At 38.6% G+C, this 25,868-nt stretch overlaps 1 protein-coding gene across 1 annotated transcript in view; it reads right to left on the reverse strand.

Annotated features, from left to right (window-relative positions):
- The window catches only part of LOC138324901 (protein FAM110B-like), a 44,968-nt gene extending 20,866 nt beyond the window's left edge, over positions 1 to 24,102 (reverse strand). Inside the window, exons 1-2 of the mRNA XM_069270131.1 lie at positions 23,929 to 24,102; positions 15,218 to 15,452 (exon numbers count right to left, since the gene is read on the reverse strand). Coding sequence (XP_069126232.1) covers positions 15,218 to 15,323 — 106 coding nt within the window. The 5' untranslated portion in view covers positions 15,324 to 15,452; positions 23,929 to 24,102. The remainder of the gene's footprint in view (positions 1 to 15,217; positions 15,453 to 23,928) is intronic.
- Positions 24,103 to 25,868: the final 1,766 nt, after the last annotated feature.

The raw sequence follows: 25,868 nt of genomic DNA on the forward strand, positions 1-25,868 counted from the left end.
CACTGTGTATATACCCTATAGTTACACTACAATCCTTGTCTAGATCCCACTGTGTATATACCCTATAGTTACACTACAATCCTTGTCTAGATCCCACTGTGTATATACCCTATAGTTACACTACAATCCTGTCTAGATCCCACTGTGTATATACCTATAGTTACACTACAATCCTCGTCTAGATCCCACTGTGTATCTACCCCATAGTTCACTACAATCCTTGTCTAGATACCACTGTGTATATAGTTACACTACAATCCTTGTCTAGATCCCACTGTGTATATACCCTATAGTTACACTACAATCCTTGTCTAGATCCCACTGTGTATATACCCTATAGTTACACTACAATCCTCGTCTAGATCCCACTGTGTATATACCCTATAGTTACACTACAATCCTTGTCTAGATCCCACTGTGTATATACCCTATAGTTACACTACAATCCTTGTCTAGATCCCACTGTGTATATACCCTATAGTTACACTACAATCCTTGTCTAGATCCCACTGTGTATATACCCTATAGTTACACTACAATCCTTGTCTAGATCCCACTGTGTATATACCCTATAGTAACACTACAATCCACGTCTAGATCCCACTGTGTATATACCCTATAGTTACACTACAATCCTTGTCTAGATCCCACTGTGTATATACCCTATAGTTACACTACAATCCTCGTCTAGATCCCACTGTGTATATACCCTTTAGTTACACTACAATCTCATCTAGATCCCACTGTGTATATACCCTATAGTTACACTACAATCCTCGTCTAGATCCCACTGTGTATATACCCTATAGTTACACTACAATCCTCATCTAGATCCCACTGTGTATATACCCTATAGTTACACTACAATCCTTGTCTAGATCCCACTGTGTATATACCCTATAGTTACACTACAATCCTTGTCTAGATCCCACTGTGTATATACCCTATAGTTACACTACAATCCTCGTCTAGATCCCACTGTGTATATACCCTATAGTTACACTACAATCCTCGTCTAGATCCCACTGTGTATATACCCTATAGTTACACTACAATCCTTGTCTAGATCCCACTGTGTATATACCCTATAGTTACACTACAATCCTCGTCTAGATCCCACTGTGTATATACCCTATAGTTACACTACAATCCTTGTCTAGATCCCACTGTGTATATACCCTATAGTTACACTACAATCCTTGTCTAAATCCCACTGTATATATACCCTATAGTTACACTACAATCCTTGTCTAGAACCCACTGTGTATATAGTTACACTACAATCCTCATCTAGATCCCACTGTGTATATACCCTATAGTTAACTTTTGAACTTATACTTGTAGTCTGATGTCAGTAATCAATGCCCGATTCCGTGGGCGCTGATTTAACTGATGAAGAGATTTGATGAGGGTGAATACACTTTCTGTATTAACAGATTTTACATTACACAATTTTATTGATCTCCTGGAACACATAACCTAACATCCACCTCCGCGTATGGCTATAAATGAGTTTTTGTTTTATATTGCTAACTAGACATGTGGTAGTTGTATGTATATGATTTGGGAGAGACCAAAATATATAATAACTCCGATTATGAATTTGAAATTAAAATTTTAAATAATGACTATTTTGACATGAGTTTTACAATTAATCCATTGTCCTTCTCCCTATATGCCAAAAATTCATTGTATCCCAACATAAATAGCGGAATGCTTCAATAACTGTAACGCCGTTCCTGGTAGGGAAACACTAAATAAATGTTAAAATGACAATGACATATGCTTTTAGGATATTTGATATCATCTCATCATCTGATGACCATCTTATTTACAAATTGATTTTGGTTGTTTTTTCCAGTCAATGTGTAATGGATTTTGAAAATATTTCCCTTAAATTATATTTTGTAAATAAACCACTTTATAGCTAAGTGGTCTATACACAGAGAGCAGATTGTGTTGAAATTGACAATTTTAAACCCCTAAAAATATGAAAGTGTAAGGTCTCTTCGTACATATAAGGCAGGTTTGACTGTATGTATTCACAAACTATCACATCAAAATTAAACAAAGCATGCTGCTAAAATATACCATTAAAAGGAGGATCAATATATTGTGGAGGACTTCTAATCATATTTTGTCTTACATTACCCCTGTAAAACCACACTGAGTGAATCATGTGTCTGTATTCTGTACAGTCTTACTTGAAGGAAACCCCATAAAACTAAGGAATGCCAAACAGAATATTTTACCAGTTAACCACGACTTCCAGTCATAAAACCAAAGAATCAATGAGTTTCACCCTTCTGTGTACTTAACTGTCTAGAAGTCCTTCTACAGACGTCAGATTTTATACATAGACAGGTCATTTTCAGTACTGTATATCATTCCGTTAAGTCATTTCAATACAACTTGGCAAGGAATTCCTTTACAATATCCAGTGATATAATGCTTCAGTTACATATCAGCTCATCTATGACTGTAATTACTGTGGATTCTTCCTAAAGAAACAATAATGGCCATGTTTAAGGATAAATTTTTGAATCTGCACATTTTGTGAAGCCATCATGCTTACTGTTAAAATCATTGACTATATAAAAGTTCCTGAATCGATATGTTTCTGTACTTACCAAGGTATTTGTTCCTCCTCTACAATCCACAAAAAAACACTAGCTAAATTGGTCAGAAAATATCTAACTTGGCATAATTGGTTCCAACAAAGCAGAAATAACGAGTTTTCAGCCTCTCTACCTATGAGAGGCTACAGGTGTAATGGGTCCAGGTGATAGGAAACCACATCTGTGTAAGTACGGCACTAACACGGCACTAACCCGTCCTTCCCAGTCTATGAGCACTATAGATCTGGTGCTGTAGAGTTCTGACAGGCAGGCTCAGCTGACACGGAATGTCGGATGTATCTATTCCAGCTACATCTCAAACTCAGCAACATTCAACTTAAACTCGGATTACCCAACCAGCAAACGGACATCTTAAAGACACATTTGGCAAACTTTTATTACAGTGAACATGTCTTAAAGATAATTAAGTCAAAGTGTATTAGTGCCTGAATACATTTTTTAAAGACTGCTTTTACATGAATCCCTCAATAACATGTGTCTTAGAGACGCTTAAGTCAGACGCTTAGTACCTCAACAACATATTCGTAAAGACACTTAAATGTAATTATAATGTTAAGACGTGCCAGGTTTGATAGTGTAGGAAGCCGGAGTATAAGACACCTCCATCTTTATAACCCGAATAAGACACCTCAATCCTTATAACCTCAATAAGACACCTCAATCCTAATAACCTCAATAAGACACCTCAATCCTATTATAACCCGAATAAGACACCTCAATCCTTATAACCTCAATAAGACACTTCAATCCTAATAACCTCAATAAGACACCTCAATCCTAATAACCTCAATAAGACACCTCAATCCTAATAACCTCAATAAGACACCTCAATCCTATTATAACCTCAATAAGACACCTCAATCCTTATAACCTCAATAAGACACCTCAATCCTAATAACCATACTCAATAAGACACCTCAATCCTATTATAACCTCAATAAGACACCTCAATCCTAATAACCTCAATAAGACACCTCAATCCTAATAACCCCAACAAGACACCTCAATCCGTATAACCCCAATAAGACACTTACCTCAATCCTTATAACCCCAATAAGACACCTCAATCCTGATAACTCCAATAAGACCCTAATACCCCAATCGTTATTATCCCAATAAGACACTTACCTCAATCTCTATAACCCCAAATAGACAATTGTCTTAATCATATCCTAAACAAAACTCATAACACTTAACTCAAACAATAATTACATCAAAATACATGTCGTAAAGACACTTCACCGAAGAATGCTATTTTATAAAACTACTTTACATACTTTACCTAGAACACCTCCAATACTAGCCTTCTATTGCACTATCATATATATTGATAGTCCGGATGTCTAGGAAAGCTTGTTTTCATGTCTTAAACATTTTCATTTTCACCTTAAATATAGTGAAATGTTCAGAACTGATTAAGTGAGTTAGATAAAACTGTGTCAGTAAAGACAGGCTTAACTGTATGGTACGTGACAGTTACGCAAAAAACTGTCAGAGACAAAAACCAAAACTATACCATGAGTGCCGTTATCTATGTAGATTCTAAAACCTGTAGCCACCAGTTAGCTCACAGAGGTATAATTCTGGAGTGCCATCAATGTCCGATGTTGTTGTGAGGGTAAGTTATTGTTTCCGTTAGCATGCACACAGACCATTGAGACTATCATCTACATATGAGGCGTACAAGACACAGTAAAAGGAAGAATTGCTATCTCCAATTCAAATCTATACAGCATTTTATTCCACAGAAAGTTGCCAGATACAGATCAAAGGTCGGTGGTTTTTCTCTGAGTATTCTGGCTTTCCTCCACCTCCTACACCTATCATATCCTTCAAAGACCACTGGCTGTTAATACCACGGACATTATCACAAACAAACACAATCTTTTATTATCACCCAGTATTAAGGCCCATCATTTGTACTTTCGAAGTGCTAACAAATATTAGATGATATGATCTGCTTTTATGATTTTGTGTATTGGTTAAAAGTGTATGTATACCAGAGAATCTGTTTTTGGTTAAAGGTACTATTCCCTTACATATGAAAGAATTTCATTACTATTTGATTACATAAGGAAAAAAAACAAGCAACAGAAAATAATCAATAAGAAATTCTATTTCTCGGTGGCAAAAAATTGGGATCGCTTCGGGTTCTATACAAATTAAATAAAATCCATTGAGAAAAAATTCCTTTATCAGTGTAATTTGAAGACTGTCAATGTGGATTCTCTGCAGCCTGAAGTACGCAGACAACCGCCGTATTGACGTCATCGTATGTATTACAACCACAATTACCATGTTTGTTGATGAAGCAAATCAAATTAACAAGACTTGAGATATGAATTCTCAAGACCTTTACAATACTGCCTTTATAATAATGTTGTATGGAAAAGTCAATGACTACTTAACATGTTATAAATACGAGCATGTCCTCCGTAACTTCGGGTGTCGGAGTGTGTCGATGTTACGTCATAACACCAGGATATTCATTCCGACGCCAGACTAGTAACGTAATACCCTAGTAATGCCGTTAATGCTGTTTAATTGGTTTTGTGGAGCTCTCTCAGAGAAGTCATATCAAGTCAGATTCTACGAATGCAACAATTGATTTCAGTCCTTTTGTCCCGAAGTCTCGTTTTGCAATGTCAGCAGATTAGACAGTATGAGCGCTGGGCCATAAACCTGACTACAGATTGCTTTATTTCTTCCTACAGGACCAGTTTCCTTGTAATGGTAAAGCACCTAATGACATAACTACCGCAGTCAAAGGTCAGGAAAATCTATATTCCTTATAATTATGAATGATAGGGGATAGAACAAGCTTTGAGACTGCAGGCAAATCTTAAATTGTCTCCAATATCGGTAAAAGATAAATGTGGAAGCCTCCCTGAACATGAAATCTGAACAGGATGTGACAGACACGGATAACTATACACTGAGTCTTCTCATTCTATGACATGCAAGGCACAAGGCAAAAATTGACATGGCATAATAGGAGTGCGATTTACTGTCGATTAGTCCCAACTCCGTGATTGTGACGTCATATTTTGAAGTGAATTTTATGACGTCACAATCACCAGAAGGTGTGACTAATCAACGGTAAAATCTCCAAAACCTTTGTATTGATCATAATAAATTTGATGACTTATCTAACTTCAATTTCAAACTAGGGGGAGATAATTTTGTAATGGAGATTTAGTATGTTTATTATGGTTTTGAAGGCTATAGTGTAACTACAAAACATCAATATATATATCTCCGTGGAAACAGTCAAAGAAGTTGATTCCGCGATAACTTTTCAAATGACACCAGGCCTATAAAAACGTTTGTCAGCAGGATACAAATTATTGAAGTAAAAATGATGTAATGTAATTAATTGTAGAACAAAACTTTGACAACTGGAGGACAAAATTGGATACAAGTAACAGTATCACTTTCTTCAACACAACACTACGAAATCAACATATTCGAAAATATAATCTGCTTGAACAGAAGGTGCCAAAGTTTTATTAAAAATAGATTTCAGCGTCCTTGTCTAGCACACTATACACACAAGTCTAAGGTATATATCCTGGATTGTAAGCTGACCGGTCAGTTGTCCAGTCTAATCTCAGAAGTAGATTTGTTCCCAGCTACTGGGGATCAGACCTGCTGATTCACTGGGATGATATCACCAGGATGTTGTGTTTACATTTCTCAAGGATAAAACTATCAACTCTTCAGGAAGTCTAACTATCAAGGAAAGTGCCCTACCTGCTCGACACCTGTTTATACACACACAGGTGAGAGATACGTAATCTCTAAGGACCTAGATTATTAGTTGACAGGTAAAACTTCCTTTCAGACTCTCGGTAAATTGGATACGTTATTGTATTCCTCTCAATAAATACCTATGCTAAAAAAGTTTTCCTAATATACGCAATGTTTACACAATTTTTCTTTTATATGAAAACACCTGATTTTATCACATGTAAAACTGCTGTCCCCCAACAACTTGATCTCTCTATGTTATCTTTAAACCTTGCAAAGGTAAATTAGTTAAAAATAAACTTTATTTACTGTATTTCACATCGATTGTGAAACAAATTATACAACTTATGAAAATCACTTTTGATGGCCCAGATGTAAGTGTGTGAGGGATATTATTGTGGAAGGAAAACGCAGTGCCCAGAGAAAAACCATGTGATCGGGCAGGTGACCCCTGACCTTTTCACATACTGGGGATCAAACCCCGGCCGGCTAGGTGAAAGCCAAATGGCTTAACCACTACACCACTCAATCATCCAATTAGTTGGAAGAGAAAGTCTGTCCTGTTGTGCTCAGCTTAATGCTCAAGATGAGAAGAAACACTCCTTGTTCCGTAAGATAGCCATACAATCATATGTGACTAGTGTCAGTCTTAAGTGACCAGGGTCAGTTTTAAGTGGCCAGGGTCATTCTTCGGTGGCTAGAGTCAATCTTAAGTGACAAGGGTCGGTCTAAGTGACCGGAGTCAATCAAAATGACCAGAGTCAGTCTTAAGTAACCAGAGTCAGTCTTAAGTGGCCAGGGACTGTCTTAAGTGACCAGGGTCAGTCTTAAGTGACCAGAGTCAGTTTTAAGTGACCAGGGTCTGTCTTAAGTGACCAGGGTCTGTCTTAAGTGACCAGAGTCAGTCTTAAGTGACCAGAGTCAGTCTTAAGTGACCAGGGTCAGTCTTAAGTGACCAGAGTTAGTCTTAAGTGACCAGGGTCCATTTTAAGTGGCCAGGGTCTGTCTTAAGTGATCAGGGTCTGTCTTAGTGGCCAGAGTCATTCTTAAGCGGCCAGAGTCAGTCTTAAGTGGCCAGGGTCTGTCTTAAGTGACCAGAGTCAGTCTTAAGTGGCCAGGGACAGTCTTAATTAGTGACCAGAGTCAGTCTTAAGTGACCAGGGTCAGTTTGAAGTGGCCAGGGTCTGTCTTAAGTGGCCAGGGTCTGTCTTAAGTGGCCAGAGGCAGTCTTAAGTGGTCAGGGGCAGTCTAAAGTGGCCAGGGTCTGTCTTAAAAGACCAGAGTCAGTCTTAAGTGGCCAGGGTCTGTCTTAAGTGACCAGAGTCAATCTAAATGACCAGAGTCAGTCTTAAGTGGCCAGGGTCAATTTTAAGTGGCCGGGGTCTGTCTTAAGTGACCAGGGTCAGTCTTAAGTGGACGAGAGTCAGTCTTAAGTGACCAGAGTTCATTAAGAGAGTCAAGTGACCAAAGGCCAGAGTCAGTCTTAAGTGACCAGTCAGTCAGAGTTAGAGTGACCAAGGTAAGTGACCAGAGTCAGTTATGGTGACCAGGGTCAGTCTTAAGTGACCAGTCAGACCATGTCAGTCTTAAGTGGAAGTCATTCTTCAGTGAACCGTCCAAGTAGGACCAGAGTCAGTATTAAGTGACCAGAGGTCAGAGTCAGTATTAAAAGTGACCAGTGTCCAGTCTTAGAGTTACCCAGGGTCAGTCTTAAGTGAAAAGAGTCAGTAATTAATTGACCACGTCAGTCCTTTAAGTGACCAGGTCAGTATTAAGTGACCAGAGGTCATCCCTGTCTTAAGGTGAACTCAAGGTCAGTCTTAAATGACCAGAGTCATTTAAGTGACCAGAGTCAGTCTTAAGTGACACAGGGCAGTCTTAATTAAGTCAGAGTCATCAGCAGTCAGAGTCATATTATAGGTGACCAGGTCAATTCCTAAGTAACCTGACTCAGAGTAATGGCCAGGGTCAGTCTAATTTGTGACAGAGTCAGTTTTAAGTGTGCCAGGTCAATCTTAAGTGACCAGTCTTAAGTGACCAAGTCCAGCCTTAAGTGACCAGAGTCATGACCAGAGTCAGTCTTAAGTGACCAGAGTCAGTCTTAAGTGGCCATGGGTCAGACTTAATTAGTGACCAGGTCAGTCTTAAGTAAACCAGAGTCAGTATTAAGTGGCCAGGGTAAGTCTAGAAGTACCAGAGTCAGTATTAAGTGACCAGGTCAGTCTAAGTAAACAGAGTCAGAAATAAGTGGTCCAGATTCAGCTTAAGTGACCAGAGCAAGGTCAGTCTTAATAGTGACCAGAGTCAGTCTTTTAACCAAGTCATTCCTAAGAACCAGGTCAGTCTTAAGTGGACCAAGGTCAGTCTTAAGGTGACCAGTCAGTATTAAGAGACCAGGTCCTGTCTAAGGTGCATTCAGTCTTAAGTGTGAGTCTTAATGGCCAGGTCTCAGGCTAAGGTCAGTATTAAGTGCACAGGGCAGTCCTTAAATATTAAGTGACCAGAGTCAGTTATTAAGTGACCAGAGGGCTGTCAGTATGTGACCAAGTTCAGACCAGTCTAATAGTCAGTCTTAAGTGACCAAGGTTCAGTCAGTCTTAAGGGTCTGATTGCCGGTCCTGTCCTTCTGTTGCCAGGGGCAGTCTTAAGTCAGTGGCCGAGGCGTTAAGGTGTCTTAAACATACCCAGAGGTGGCCAGTCTTAAAGTGAAAGAGTGAGTCAGTCAGAGGTCAGTAGTCTTTCCTTAAGTGACCGAGAGTGCAGTAATTAAGTCTCATCATTTTTTAGGTGACCAGGGTCAGTCTTAAGTGACCAGAGTCAGTCTTAAGTGACCCAGAGGTCAGTCAGTATTAGTGACCAGAGACATTCTTACTGACCAAGGTCATTTCTTAAGTGACCAGGTTAGGTTTGACCAGAAAGTCATCTTAAGGTGGCCCCAGCAGTGGCCAGTGACCAGGTCCCTTTTTTAAAAGTGGCCAGGTACAATTTTAAGTCAGATGTCAGTCTAACTGTCTTAAGTGACCAGTACTTAAGTAGACCAGAGTCAGTAAGTAAGTGACCAAGTTCTTAAGTCTTCAAGGACAGACAATGTCAGTATTAAGTGACCAGTCGACCCAGTCAGTCTTAAGTATGACCAAGGGTCAGTGACAAGTCTTAAGTGTACCAGAGTCAGTCTTAAGTGACCAGAGTCAGTCTTAAGTGACCAGGGTCAGTCTTAAAGTGACCATGAGTCAGTCTTAAATGTGAACCAGGATGGTCAGTCATTAAGTGACCAAGATTCAGTCTTAATTAGACCAGGGTCAGTATTAAGTGACCAGGGTCTGTCTTAAGTGCCAGAGGTCATCCTTAAGTGACCAGGGTCAGGTCTTAAGTGACCAGAGTCAGTCTTAAGTGGAACCATAGTCAGTCTTAAGTGTACCAGAGTCATTCTTAAGTGACCAGGTCAGTCAATTTTAAGTTTACCAGGGTCAGTCCCTTTAAGTGACCAGAGTCAGTCTTAAGTGACCAGCGGTCAGTCTTAAGTGACCAGGGTCAGTCTTAAGTGACCAGGGTCAGTCTTTAAGTGACCAGAGTCAGTCTTAAGTGACCAATGGTCAGTCTTAAGTGACCAGAGTCAGTCTTAAAGTGGCCAGGGTCATTCTTAAGTGACCAGGGTCCATCCGTAAGTGACCCAGGGGGTCAGTCTTAAGTGACCAGGGTCAGTCCTTAAGTGACCAGAGTCAGTCTTTAAGTGACCAGGAGTCAGACTTAAGTGACCAGGTCCATGTCTTAAGTGACCAAGGTCAGTCTTAAGTGACCAAGGGTCAGTCTTAAGTGACCAAGTCAGTCATTAATGACCAGGGTCAGTCTTAAATGACCAGGGTCAGTCCAGTGCCAGCGGGCCCAGATGGTCAGTCTTTAAGTTGGCCAGGGTCAGTCTTAAGTGATGTGCCAGAGTCAGTCTTAAGGAGACCAGAGTCAGTCTTAAGTGACCAGAGTCAGTCTTAAGTGACCAGGGTCTGTCTTCTTATGAGACCAGAGTCAGTCTTAAGTGACCATGAAGCCCAGGTCAGTCTTAAGTGACCAGAGTCAGTCTTAAGTGACAAGCAGGTCAGTATTAAGTGACCAGGAGTCAGTCTTAAGTGGCCAGGTCAGTCTTAAAAGTGACCAGAGTCAGTCAGGTCTTAAGTGACCAGAGTCAGTCTTAAGTGACCAGGGTCAGTCTTAAGTGACCAGGGTCAGTCCTTAAGTGACCAAAGTCAGTCTTAAGATGACCAGGATTCCAGTCTTTAGGTGACCAGAGTCAGTCTTAAGTGACCAGAGTCAGTCTTAAGTGACCAGAGTCAGTATTTAAGTGACCAGGGTCAGTCTTAAGTGACCCAGAGTCAGTCTTAAATGAACCAGGAGTCAGTCTAATTTGAACCAGAGTCTAGTCTTAAGTGACCAGAGTCAGTATTAAGTGACCAGAGTCATTCTTAATAGTGACCAGAGTCAGTCTTAAGTGACCAAGGTCAGTCTTAAGTGACCAGAGTCAGTATTAAGTGACCAGGGTCAGTCTTAGGTGACCAGGGTCAGTCTTAAGTGACCAGAGTCAGTATTAAGTGACCAGGGTCAGTCTTAAGTGACCAGAGTCAGTCTTAAGTGACCAGAGTCAGTCTTAGTGACCAGTGCAATCCTAAATAGGTGACCAGAGTCAGTCTTTAAGTGACCAGAGTCAGTCTTAAGTGACCAGTGGTCAGTCTTAAGTCTTAAGTGACCAGGGTCATTTTAAGTGACCAGAGGGTCATTTTTAAGTGACCAGGGTCAGTCTTAAGTGACCATAGTCAGTCTTTAAGTGACCAGAGTCAGTCTTAAGTGACCAGTGGTCAGTCCTTAAGTGACCAGAAGGAGTCAATTTTAATGTCTTAAGTGACCAAGGGTCAGTCTTAAGTGACCAATTTCCAGAGTCAGTCAGTCAGTCTTAAGTGACCAGGGTCAAGGTCTTAGAGTGACCAGAGTCAGTCTTAAGTGAGTCCCAGAGCTCATCTTAAGTGATCCAAGGTCAGTCTTTAAGTGACCCAGGGTCAGTCTTAAGTGACCAGGAGTCTTTTTAAGTGATCCAGTCAGTATTAAGTGACCAGAGTCATATTAAGTTGACCAGAGTCAGTATTAAGTGAACCAAAGTCAGTACCTTCTTAAGTGACCAGAGTCAGTCCCTTAAGTGACCACAGTCAGTATTAAGTGACCAGAGGGTCAGTATTAAGTGACCTGAGCCAAAGGACAGTCTTAAGTGACCAGGTCAGTCTTAAGTGACCAGAGTCATTATTAAGTAAACCAGAGTCAGTCTTAAGTGAGTCATCTTAGGATGACCCAGGGTCAGTCTTAAGTGACCAGAGCCAAGTCAGTCTTTAAGGGTGACCAGACCAGGTCAGTCTTAAGTGACTCAGAGTCAGTAGTAAGTAAATGAGTCAATTTCTAATGTGACCAGAGTCAGTCTAAGTGACCAGAGACCATCTTAAAGTGACCAGGGTCATGTCTTAAGTGACCAAAAAGTAGTCTTAAGTGACCAGTCCTTATTGGTCAGGTCTTAAGTGGCCAGGGTCAGGGTCATCTTAAGTGAACCAGAGTCAGTATTAAGTGACCCATCTTTAGTGACCAGGGTCAGTCTTAATTGGCCATGGAACTGTAAGTGCCAGTCCCTTAAGTGACCAGTCAGTCCTTAAGTGACCAGGGTCAGTGAACCAGAGTCTTAAGTGGCCATAGTCTTAAGTCAGTCTTAAGTTAGTCAGACCAGTCTAAGTCAGTCTTAATTTAGTGACCAGGAGTCAGTGACGCATGGTCAGTTTGAAGTGGCCCAGGGTCTGTCTTAAATGGCCAGGGTCTTGTCTTTTCAGTGGCCAGGGTCAGTCTTAAGTGGCTATGGCAGTCTAAAAGTGACCCAGTGGAGTCAGTGAACCGTGATAGTCACTCTTAAGTGACCAGGGTCAGTCGTTAAGTGACCAGGTCAGTCTTAATCAGTCTTAAGTAAGACAGTCAAGATGACAAGATCAGTCAGTGACCAGAGTCAATCTTAAGTGACCAGAGTCCAGTCCATTAAGTGACCAGCATATTTAATGACCCAGGTCAATTTTAAGTGACCAGAGTCAGTCATATTATGTGACCAGAGTCAGTCCTTAAAGTGACCAGAGTCAGTCTTAAGTGACCAGGTCAGTCTATTATTTAAAGTGACCAGAGTCAGTAGTCTGTTTTAAGTGACCAGCAGTCAGTATTAAGTGACCAGAGTCAGTATTAAGTTTGACCAGGTCAGTATTAAGTGAACCAGAGTCAGTAATTTAAGTGACCAGGTCAGTCTTAATGTTGACCAAGTCAGTCCTTAAGTGACAAGATCAGTCTTAAGGGTGACCAGATCATTCTTAAGTCTAAGTATTGAAGTGGCCAGAGTCGCAGTCTTAAGAGACCAAGTCAGTCTTAAGTTGACCAAGGGTCAGACCAGAGTCAGTATTAAGTGACCAGGGTCAGTCTTAAAGTGAACAAGTCAATCTTAAGTGACCATAGACCCAGTCTATAAGTGACTCCAGGAGTCAGTATTAAGTGACCAGAGTCAGTCTTTAAAGTGAACCAGAGTCAGTATTAAAGTGACCAGGTCATCATAAGTGACCAAGGTCAGTCTTAAGTGACCAATATTCCAGTCTTAAAGTAACCAAGTCAGTCTTAATGTGACCAGAGTCAGTATTAAGTGACCAGGGTCAGTCTTAAGTGACCAGGTCAGTCTTAAGTAACCAGAGTCATTCATTTAAGTGACCAGAGTCAGTCCTAAGTGACCAGAGTCCAGTTTTAAGTGACCCAGGTCAGTCTTAAGTGACCAGGGTCAGTCTTAAGTGACAAGAGTCAGTATTTAAGTAACCAGAGAGTCAGTCTTAAATGACCAGGGTCAGTCTTAGTGACCAAAGTCAGTCATACCTATATGTCAATAATTTGGCTCCAGTACACAGGAGACATTGACCTGTGTCTATAGGATAGACAGACTGATACAGATATCAGACATCTGTCATATATTGGACAAAGAGATGGAGGCTGGAGATAAAACCAGTAAAATACGACCCATACCCATAATGGTTGGATAGATCAGCCCAGCAATGGATGTACTTGACCTGAATCATCAAACTATGACAATTCAGAAAATATCAATACAGGAATGTGAAACTGGGGCAATAAATTCTGGTCATATACAAACACAACACTGAGCCAAGTTAATGGTCTGCTTCCATTGATGCTTGGTACACTAGGTCAAATACTGCCAATCTCAGAAAGATATGCCAAGTTTATCCAAAGCCTAGGAATTTTGATTGAAGCACTGAGGAAATGAGCTGTGACACATCAAAGGTTTTGACCAATAACTGGATGATGTGTTTTAGCTGCTCAGAACATAACAAACAGCTGAACTTTATTAACTTAGGTTTGATTAACCTGTTTTTGTTTAATACCTGTTAAATTCGAAGTATGCAGTTGTTTATATTAAATTATGAATACAATTTCCTAAAATACACTGAACTTGAGTACTCATGATCAGATAACTTCCATGTTCCCAGTAACTTTGAGCTAACGAGGTCTGACTGTAAGTTTGATTTTTGGTTTTATTGATTTAACGTCATATTAACAGTCATGGTTATATAAGAACATGCCAGGTTTAGATGGTGAGAAAAAACCAGAGTATCCTGTGAAAAAACACTGGCCTTTAATTTAAGGTCAGTACGCAGCTAGCTGCCTCAAATAGAATTCAAACCCATGATTGACCCAGAGGTAGAAGGCTTGGTAATATGTCAGGACATCTTAACCACTCGACCCACCGCGGACCCAGAGGTGGAGGGCTTGTGGTAATATATCAGGTCAGGACATCTTAAACACACAACCACCGCAACCCAGAGGTGGAGGGCATTGTGGTAATATGTCAGGAAATCTTAACCAACTGTCGGACTTAACCACCAGCACAACAGAGGTGTGAGGCCATTGTAGGAAGAACATGTCAGGACCTTTGTAACCACACTCAGCCACCGCAACCCAGAGGTGGAGGGCTTGTGGTTAATATGTCAGGAAATCTTAACCACTCGGACCACCATTCGTAAGCGCAACCCAGAGGTGGAGGGCTTGTGGTAATATGTCTAGGACATCTTAACCACTCAGTCCACCAAGCAGACACAGAGGTGAAGGGCTTGTGGTAATATGTCAGGACATCTTAACCACTCGGCCATACAACCCATTTAACCATGACTGTAATATATGCAGGACATCTTAACCACTCTGCCATTGAACACAGAGGTGGAAGGCTTGGTTGAAAATTCAGGACATCGACTAACCACGAGGGCTTTGGCCTTGACAATCACCTCTCAGACACAGGTGTGAAGGGCTTGTGGTTGTAATCTTCATCACTGGGAGGGTTGTCGGTAAATATGTCAAGGAATCTTCACCACTCGGGCCATTTGACGCATAACACGAAGGAGTCTTGAGGCAAACCCTAACAGTTACAAGTTCAAAAACATAAAAGAATTTAACTTAACGAAGAATCCTGCCATCGCAGAAACTTCATACGTGGAAGTGCTTGTCAGTAATTATGACAAGACAACACAAAAGCATATCAAATCAAGTTAATCAATGATATAAGCCTCAGCTCATGAAGCTTACTTAAAGACGAATGTATAATGAAGCACAGCAAATGAAGACAGATGTTCAAGTATATTATGTCAAGATGAAGTTTACCAAAGTTTTCGTTCTCAACAATTGAAAACTGCATTTGTATTTCTTAAATCATGGATTCTAGCTGAAGGATTCTTTAACTGAAATCTTGACATTGCAGGATTGAAGCTTTGACTCACCAAATATGTTGTTGTTTTTGTTGCTGTTGACGTGACTTCGGAGGAAGTCAGGCCCTTTGTTGAGGATACGATCAGGTGTCATGGTAATGGACGTCTGAACTGCCATGATGACTTGTGTCCGGACCTGGGTCGGGATTGACAATGGTCAGTGAGTCCCGTCACATCTGGCCAAAATGATATGCTTTCAAATCCATCACGTCATATCTCTGTCCAAACCTCCACACATAGGACAAATCTGAAACATTGACATTTACACACACTTAAAAAAAATCACATGACTCAGTTTTCTAAGATACTGATCACAAAAAAATCCATCATCGGAGAAAAAAACCCACACACCTGTAATCGTGATCTTCACTCACACTCAGTACATCAATAATTACAGGTAACTGAGTATTATAGCCCTAAAACTGTATAACAATACTTACATCGTTAATTACAGGTAATTAGGGATCAGCTGTGGTCACTTCGTGTAAAGATCCGGACATTTAAACCGGGAGAGATACACACATGTTTGTACAGGACATACACATGTTCTTTGTTGTTTAGGTATAGACAATACGTATATCAGCTCACTGGAGTGAAGCCAATATGACTTAACCCGCTAAAACTTCCAGGTACAATTAGATACACACTATGTACAGGTAAAGACCTTGGGAAAACCTAAGTTATCTGAAATAGAAAATGAAGCGTCACCAAGATCTGTAACAAAGATCTGTATCTTGGTGCTTCTACTCGTGTAAATAAACAATGAACTTTGACAGTACACAAAGAAACAAACACTTAGCCTGTACACAGATTACCTGTATAATGTACAGTACCCAGGTAGATATAGGTATACCCTCTCTGCGATCCAGGTATCACAATCTTAAATCAAACCAGCCACCCTAGTTTTCCTGGACCACAAAGGAATGTCCCATGTTCAGATGGCCAAGCCGGTTACTTTTTACTTTCTTCAGTTACAAAATTGTCTCCCACTTTATAGGAACATAGAATACCACTCTTTAGGTTCAGACCAATCACTTCTGTCTTTGCATGATTGCCTGTATGACTGTGGCTGAATGCAACTAAAAATTTTCAAAAATGTTCATATGTTGTTTAAATAATTAGCAGATCCTTGAATTGTGATTTATCTTTCACTCGTGATCACCAACAAAATCCAGAGATTTAAGCTACTTATTATTAAGAGGCATTTCACACCATCATTATTGCAGGACCATCAAGTAAATGGTACTTGTCCAATTTGAAGATAGTATTGCCATTGTGTACCATCGTTAACCCTGGATATGATGATGACATCACATGATATTGTTCTTCGATTTCCTCTTCCCAGATTTCGGTTTATTCACGATTTTGTATAACATGGTGAGCCTAGCTTTGGCCCTTCATTGTTTACCTGTATTTTTATGTGTGAGCAATCCCACCTACCCTTTCCATGTCAGAGAAAGTTCTATTTCCCTAGCCACCATATGTTTGATAACACCTACATTATCACCTTCTTTGGATGAGGTTCCTGGTCAACCGTTAGAGATCCACAGAAGAACTGACCTACCCTATAGGCTGTCTCCCTACCCCAGGAAGTGGCTGGGTACAGGCTAGGTACACACAGCCTGTGTAACATTACATAGGTATACAGGGGAAGGGCTCCATCCTTATCAGGTACTTGTAGTTCATTAATAACCAGACATGGCTTTATAACTGATAATGAGGCACCTCTGGTAGTCTGACCTCCCAAAGTCTAGTCTGTAAAGTCAGTCATTCTGTCATTTGTTTTCATGTTAAAGCTGACAAAACTACCAGTGTGTTGATTGACTCAATCCTCTTTCCTATCAATATAGGAAGCTTGCGTGGTTACAAGAAGTTAAAACACCATATTTGGACCTTTTGAAGAAAATGTAATATAATTCAAGCTGTCAATGCTTTTCATACTCCTGTGTTCAATCTCCCTATTGTCAAAGCTGGTATTGGATGTGTAAGTGCATATTATGAACTTGGCTTTATTTTGCATTAATGTACAACCACTACTTAAGTTAATCCTTCTATATGTGATGTGTACATGTGTGGCGAGTGTCTGTCTTAATTGTGTGAACTGTCCACATGTGACATTGTGACTCTACATTAATTGTGTGAACTGTCCTCTTGTGATATTGTTACTCTACATTAATTGTGTGAACTGCCCTCTTGTGATATTGAGACTGTACGTTAATTGAAGTTCACATGTGACATTGTGACTCTACATTAATTGTGTGAACTGTCCTCTTGTGATATTGTTACTCTACATTAATTGTGTGAACTGCCCTCTTGTGATATTGAGACTGTACGTTAATTGAAGTTCAATCTCACTGAAACATACTACAAAAGATGCCATGGGAACATTATACTGACAACAGTTACACAAGTTTCCAGTCTCCTTAATGCTGAGTCTCCATTAATGCTGAGCTAAAAAAGTGCCAGAAATTACAATTGTTTTCGGAACAGTTAGGACCCAAAGTATTTTCAACAGGAGAAAATACTCCACTTACAAGGGACTTATTAAGTGATACAAGACAATTGGAAGAGGTCAGATGCCAAATTTAATCACTCTTCATGAAAAAACATGCCATGGGAACAATACAGGAATTATCCTACCTTAACAGCATTAAAAATTCACATACCAGGTAGAACAAAAAATAGGTGGATGATTCAGCTTAGCATTATATGACAGCTAGTGTCTTTTAAAATCATTTACACTGTACATGTATTATTGTCTGAGTGTTTTGGGAGGCTGTGGTATGTTTGTGTTGTGTCTCCTTGTGATAGTGTGTTTTAGCGGGCTGTGGTATGTTTGTGTTGTCTCTCCTTGTGATAGTGTGATTTGGAAGGCTGCGGTATATCTGTGTTGTGTCTCCTTGTGATAGTGTGTTTTGGGAGGCTGTGGTATATTTGCGTTGTGTCTTCTTGAGATAGTGTGTTTTGGGAGGCTGTGGTATATTTGTGTTGTGTCTTCTTGTGATAGTGTGTTTTGAAAGGCTGCGGTATATCTGTGTTATGTGTCTCCTTGTGATAGTGGTTTTTGGAGGCTGTGTTATTTGTGTGTTATCTCCTTGTGAAGTGTTTTTTGAGCTGTGGTATATTTGTTGTACTCCTTGTGATAGTGTGTTTTATGTTTTGTGTGTCCCATGTGATATGTGTTTTCGCGGCTGTGGTATGTTTTGTTGTCTCCTTGTGGTATATTTGTGTGTATCTCCTTTGTTTTGTTTTGGGAGGCTGTGGTATGTTAGTGTTGTATCTCCTTGTGATAGTGTGTTTTGGGAGGCTGTGGTATGTTAGTGTTGTATCTCCTTGTGATAGTGTGTTTTCGGGGCTGTGGTATGTTTGTGTTGTCCTCTCCTTGTGATAGTGTGTTTTTTGGTGAGGTATATTAGTGGTGTCTCCTTGTGATAGTGTGTTTTTTGGAAGGCTGTGGTATGTTTGTGTTGTGTCTCCTTGTGATAGTGTGTTTTTGAAGGCTGTGGTATAGTTGTGTAGTGTCTCCTTGTGATAGTGTGTTTTTTGAAGGCTGTGGTATAGTTGTGTTGTGTCTCCTTGTGATAGTGTGTTTTTGAGTTGGTTGTGTCTCCTTGTGATAGTTGTTGTGTTGTGTCTCCTTGTGATATTGTGTTTTTGAAGTCTGTAGTATAGTTTTGTTGTGTCTCCTTGTGAAGTTGTGATAGTGGAACTATTGTCCTTTTTATTGAGCTATCTCATTAAAGTATGCCACTAAAGACACCAAATAACACATGTATACCCCCCTAGTCTCATTTCTGAATACCCAGGTAGAGATAAACTAGTTGCAGCACTCCCTATATTCTGAGGACTATAAGATGGGGTAGAAACTACCAATTCTACAGGATTTGGTGTGTCCAGGCCAAGGGAGAGAACCCAGAGCTATCCCCACAGAGAAATACCTTTACTACACAGATACAAAGCCAGGTATCACTGGTGACTCATGACAGTACATATATATATATAGGTGATAGAGTGACTCATCAAAGACTTCAATATCAGTGTCCCTCCCAGCCTCATCAACCAAATGCTAAAATATACAGGTACCACTTAAAACGTCGTTAATGTACAGGTATGTGATATGGGGGCTGTTATTGATTACAATACTAGATACATGTACAAGGTTATCATGTATAGACTCATTTACATGTACATGAATCATCTGTTCTATTGTCTAGTTTCTGAAAAGATTCGAAACAAAGGCATTATGATGACAAATGGAATTGCATTTTTAGATCTATGAAACCCCATCATTAATATATTACTTCATTCATTACTTAGCTTAACAACATCTGACTTTATTAATTTCAAATATAACACCCTATTATAAATTCCCCCATGGGAGGAGGGAGGATTATGCCATAATTTAGTGCGCCTCCCCCTATAAGCGCCCTTCCCTTTCCTGGAGAAAAGTTGAAGGTGTATAAACGCCCTGATTCCATTGATTTGACAATGTTTTACAACATTTGATGCCTCCAAACATAACGAAATAATGATGTGTCTTTAAACTTTTTATCACCCACAACTTACCATTTTGGTTCATTAATAAGTGACCCCCCCCCCCTTTTGTTACAATTATTTGAGCGCCCTGGGTGCTAATTACAGCAAATACAGTATATGAATCAGGAGGGGGTCAGGGGGCTTATTGATGATAAGTATCACTAATTCCTGAATATGATTATTTTTTAGGATAAATACGGAAAGCTAATACACACAGTGTTTTAACCTATAATAAAGTAATACCTCTGTCAATGTTCAGTAGAGTGACTGACTGGCTTATATTGTGTAGTGTTTGACAAGTTAAATGTAGAACTGATGTAACAGATTTTACCTGTAGAAATACCTGGAAAGTTTCCGAGTGACAGAGCACAGTAGTGGCTGGTAAAATGATAAAGGATTTGTTTACTGTAGCAGCGAATACCTGTACCAGACAAAACATGGCCGGTCAACAGTCTGACCCAGATTATCAGTACATCTATGTTAATATTTATACATCATAAACAAACGAAATCTAGCCCACTAGTTCAACATAAACATGAACTATAGCTAGTGTTGTGATAGACTAGAACTGACTTACAAAACATTATACAGCCAGGGTTAAATAGAATGGATATGGCAGGTTTTGAAATTAGAGGAAAACCAGAGTACAAAGAGATAAATCACCAATCAATTACCTTTCAAACTGTGCCATATATGTCATCCTCAAACCTGAAAACCAGACTAGTGCCACTTTATACCTATATGCTTTATATATACCCATGTACTTCCAGAATGCCCTGACCTCTTGTACATACAATTACCACTAATGATAAACCTGGACAAAAACTAAAGATGACAGACTAAATGCCCTGACCTATCTAGTCTATAGGTCAGTAGACATCTTCATTCAACTTAGGTTGTTTTTCTCTGTAGTAATGACTCTAGTAATGGACTTCTGAGGTAGTCACAGGTCGTACAAGTAAAATATACAATGATCAGTATACCTATAATGTTCAGATATACATATAGAGATCAGATTTATTTGCCATTCCAACATTTTGCCTAAGCTAAATTTCCTTCCAGAGCAATTGAATTCTCTGATAGGATATTGTTTGCTTTAATTTGGTTGCAAAGAAGTACAGCACTATACCGCTTCTCTCACAAATAATTACCCTGGTACCACAGTAACACACCTCCCATATGTTACAGTAAAACAAACAATTGCTAAGAACAAATACATGGTTACGACATAGGATTTTTCATTCCCCTCAAAAGGTTTCATCAGGTTTGAGTAGCTTAACGTCATATAAATAGTAAGGGTCATTTAAGGTCATGCCAGGATTATACCAGCATGTAGAGAAAATCCGGAATACCCGGTGAAAAACCACCAACCACTCCAACTGCTCCACATGGGATTTGAACTTGCAACCTAGAGGTGGAGTGTTTGTGATAATATACCCCATCAAGGTTTATATAAGATGTTTGTAATATGTGTATAACAAACTTATCTTTATAATTAAGTAATTTTGTTGGCCCCAAGATTGAGGTTTCGTTATATAACAATGCTTTTCTGTCTAACTAGTATATAGGTTGACAATTTCATGTTTCCAAATTGTTGTAAATAACATATAATGGTTTATTTTTATTTATTTAAAACATATCAGCTTTAGAAAGCAGCAGTCCCAAATATTCCCCTTTTGTATATTATATATAGATTATATGTACAGATGTAAACACTCACCTGCACACACTCTCACCTGTAACGAGGAACTGTCAGACAAGATTTAATATACCTATATACAATGTACTAGGTAAAAAGTTTTATGAGAATATACCTGTAACAGTGTTATGGGACCATAAACTTAAGTCACAAAGTAAACAAACACAGACCATAATTTTACTTAGATCACCGATTCGTACCTCGGTACACAACAGATTACGCTGTTCAGCTCACCTTAATCAACCATGTAGAATTAAATTTGTCAGATTTCACAATGTGCTGGATAAATAATTAGCAAAATCAGCCAGATATTCTTTCAGATTCAATGTAGAAAAAATCTATTAACAGATAATCGTCAGTCTTATTTAGATTTTTTATTCCGTTTTTTTAACAGAAATTGTTAAAACTTGATATGCATTATCTTATCTATGTTGTTAATCTAGAAATAACCACATATATATATATATATACATATATATTGTATGTCTATATATAGAGACATGCCTGAGGTAGTCTTTGTACTTGTGATATCTATATATACCTACAAAGTCATTGAGATCAAACCACATGGTGTAATGACTTTGAGAATTGCACAATATCACCATTACATAGTAACTTTTCACAGAATAACACAGTATGTCCACAGATAAAGCCTTATGACATATCATGTCTTGACTTTGGTTATTTTTGTTTGAATCTTATCAATTAATACACATCCTTTTTATGGCCATTTTGGGAGGAGCAGAAAATCAAAGCCAGAGTAACCAGATAAAACCCATCGACCAACAGTCAGTTACCTGGCAACTGCCTAACTTGTGAATCATACTAAAGTTAGTTCATTTATAGTTAATCATGGTACCTATAATCCCTTGATTCTAAAATGTAATGCTAAATACACACTCAAAAACAAGGCTAATTCATGTACAATTTCATTTCTTTTTAAGTTGTTCTCATATGAAAAGAGAGGGCTTATCTTTAGGATGAATTGATTTTTACACTAAAAGACAGGCCTTATTTTAGGATAGCTACAGTACTGATTGTTGTTATGGCCCATCGACAACTAAGGTTATCTGGGGCCAAATACTAGAACTGATAAACACAAGGCTGAACTTCAACACTGACTACATTTAACTATAGAGTTTACAAGTTTACAAATATAACTTTAACATGGTGGGGTGGGAGGGGCTTATTTTAGGATGACTACATTAAACAAAAGTATTTACACATACACCTTTACATGGGGAAAGAGGCTTATTTTAGGATAACTACATTTAACTAAAGTATCTACACATACACCTTTACATGGGAAAAAGGGGCTTATTTTAGGATGACTACATTAAACTATAGTGTTTACACATACAACTTTACATAAGGAGACAGGGCTTATTTTAGGATGACTACATTTGACTAAAAAAATTTAAACTTACAAATTTAACATGGAGGAGGGCGTTATTTCAGGCTAACTGCATTTATTATTATAAACTGTAGTTTAATTTATACAACTTAAACATGGAGATAGGATGCTTATTTTAGGACGACTACATTTAACTATAGTGTTTACACATACAACTTTACATGGGGAGAGGCAGGGCTTATTTTAGGATAACTAAGTAAATACACATACTCCAGTACCTGTATAATTCTATACTATATAGTAATATACAAGCTATATAATTTTCATTTAGCCCAGGTATATATCACAGATTTTACATATCATTAATGTTGTAGCTCAGGGCTATGTCAGCTGATCTATAACCTACATGTATATAACCCATACCTTCACTCCGACTTACCAGGCTATAGAACTGACACTGCCATATTTAGGTTATAGGAACCTGCCCTCCCAGGCTAAACTAATATTTTGATTTCAGATCACAATTTAACAACTCATTTCAAACTCACAAATGTTCTGTGCTACTTAGCCCGACCAGGTGACGGACAGGTACGCGATAAGACACTTCAAAGGAAATAGAGTAAGGTTTCAAACCAGGTGAAAATAAATCTCCCTCACGGAAATGTGAAAGTCATCCCTCACTGTCTCAAGGTGATGCGTGTCTCTTTCTTCTGGTCACATATAGGTGAAGGTATTATACTACAGAATTTCTACAGAAAGAACCATTTGTAAACTTAAATTTACACAGAAATGTTGTGTATGTTACACGTACAAAAGCTTTAAAACACCATGTATATATGGGACACTAAGCGACAAAGTATTTTAACTTCAGAGAAGCTTACCAAACAGAGCCATTAACGTCCATTACCATTAACCAACGTTTTATTCTGGTATTGTTCAGATAACAGATCATGATCACAATACTACAAAATTTCTCAAAATAACCATAAGTTAAGTATAAGTACACCATATAAACAAACAAAGCTAACCACAGCCATTAAAGCCTTGTCAGCTTACAACATAGTTTTCACGAAAGTCAAAAACAGGACCTGTGCATCCATCTCAATATCTGTATACATATAGAATAGTTTTTACCTTTATTGGTCAGTTGGTCAATGGTTCTGATTGTCCAGTAATCCAAGTTTAGTAATGTCCTATGATATCCGTTGTGGACAGACAATTTGGGACATGTGCCTGCCTGATCCACAGACGTGAAATTTTCCACGACAATATACAACCAGGTACATACACAGACTTAGTCATGCCCTGGTGCTTACAGGTAAACATACACTAACCTACCCACCTTTCTGGGCATTTCCGGACAGTTTATAAATAGATCTATATGGTCTACCTGTGAAGTGATTAACAGGTAAATAATAACGGGTAATCAGTGTGATCTAATTATAAGTAATGATTACTCACATTGTCCCGTGTAGGTGTCAGTATAGTGTGTAAGTTTGGTGACACACACATGTTAATTTCTTCACTCGGAATTAAATAATTTGTTTAATTGTGCAAAACGTTTCCTTTATTTTAGTAAGTATAAACAATTAAATTGTGATTCTGAAACAATATTTAAGAATAAGAAGGCAAATTTGTTTAGATTTGAACATTTTCAACCGGAAAGTAAGCCATTAATTTGAAATGAAGTATAATATCTGTTTAAGTTTATCTTATGTATGAGATTTCCTTGGCTTATTTTTTTTATTGCATATTGAAATTTGTGAAAAGAGATTTTTCATTTCCCAAGGACTTCAATATAGACGTGGTCTATTGTACATCTGTTTATGATAGAAGTTTACAAATACTCGGCACCGTAATCAACCCAATAAGTGCCCAGGGTGTTTTAAAAATTGAGAAAATGAAAAGGTGCTTAATAAGACAAATCATTGCAAACTTATACAGTTTCGATAGTTTTGGTCTTATGCCCACCGGCAATTAAAATGAGGCCTCAAAAAAGGGAGGGAGCTTACAAGGACATGAGCGCTTATTGGGTCGAATACGGTATATATGAAATAGATAATATATTCAAACTGTACTTAATTTGGCGTCTAATTACAATTATTAATCATTTAAATGGTGACTCATATATAATTATACACATATCATTTAATTCTTTACACACAGTCTATTAATCATATTCATTAGATAAAATAATCAAGTCATGTTAAATAAATTACGATTTGATCACCATATTGCATCTATATTGAGATGAAAGGACAAGACGGAAACTTGGTGCCATATCTCTAGATTTCTAATCAAGCTTTCCTTTGATGCTCTGTCTTTAGTGTTGATTATGTTTACATATCAGGCAATTAAATATAATCAACTGAAATTTTAAAACTTGCCAAATCTGCTCCAAAGCGAATATCATCTTAAATATTTATATTACGTATATGTATTCGCGTATCAGAGTTATATAATTATCTCCCTTGCAGGCAGATATCGATTGCGACATCATTACTTTGTGAACACAAATTACATCATTTTCTCTATATGACGTAACGCTCGCAAACACATGGCGTCACAATCTATACCAACCCGCAAGGGCAGATAACTCTGTAATATGCAAAGACAGAATACATTGCATACCATAAAGTCTCTAGGACTTCTTCCAAATTTTTGGCTACATATAGGATTTTTACAAAACGAAGGAACGTCTTTGATGAAACAGCAATTAGAAAAGATAATGGTGTTTTAGTTGAGGAAAAATAACTAGAACTCTAGTTCAGGAGGTTAACTTATAAATAACATCCTTCCAACCTAAATCCTCATCCTATATGTTGTTATTGTAACAAAGGGGCATAACTCTTAAAATGGTGGAGCTATATTGCTCCGATATAAATTTCGCACATCTACACTGTATAAGAATTATTACCTCCAAGTTTTATCGAAATCATAAGTGTTATCTAATAAAGGGGCATAACTCTAGACCCTATTAAACCCTGATGGTTGAAGGATCTTCAGCAAGGATGGAACCAGGAGCTAATACATGAGAAAAACTTATGTGGTTACTTGATATAGTTGTAGATATA

Source organism: Argopecten irradians, chromosome 6 (genome assembly GCF_041381155.1).
Source record: "Argopecten irradians isolate NY chromosome 6, Ai_NY, whole genome shotgun sequence".
NCBI lineage: Eukaryota > Metazoa > Mollusca > Bivalvia > Pectinida > Pectinidae > Argopecten > Argopecten irradians.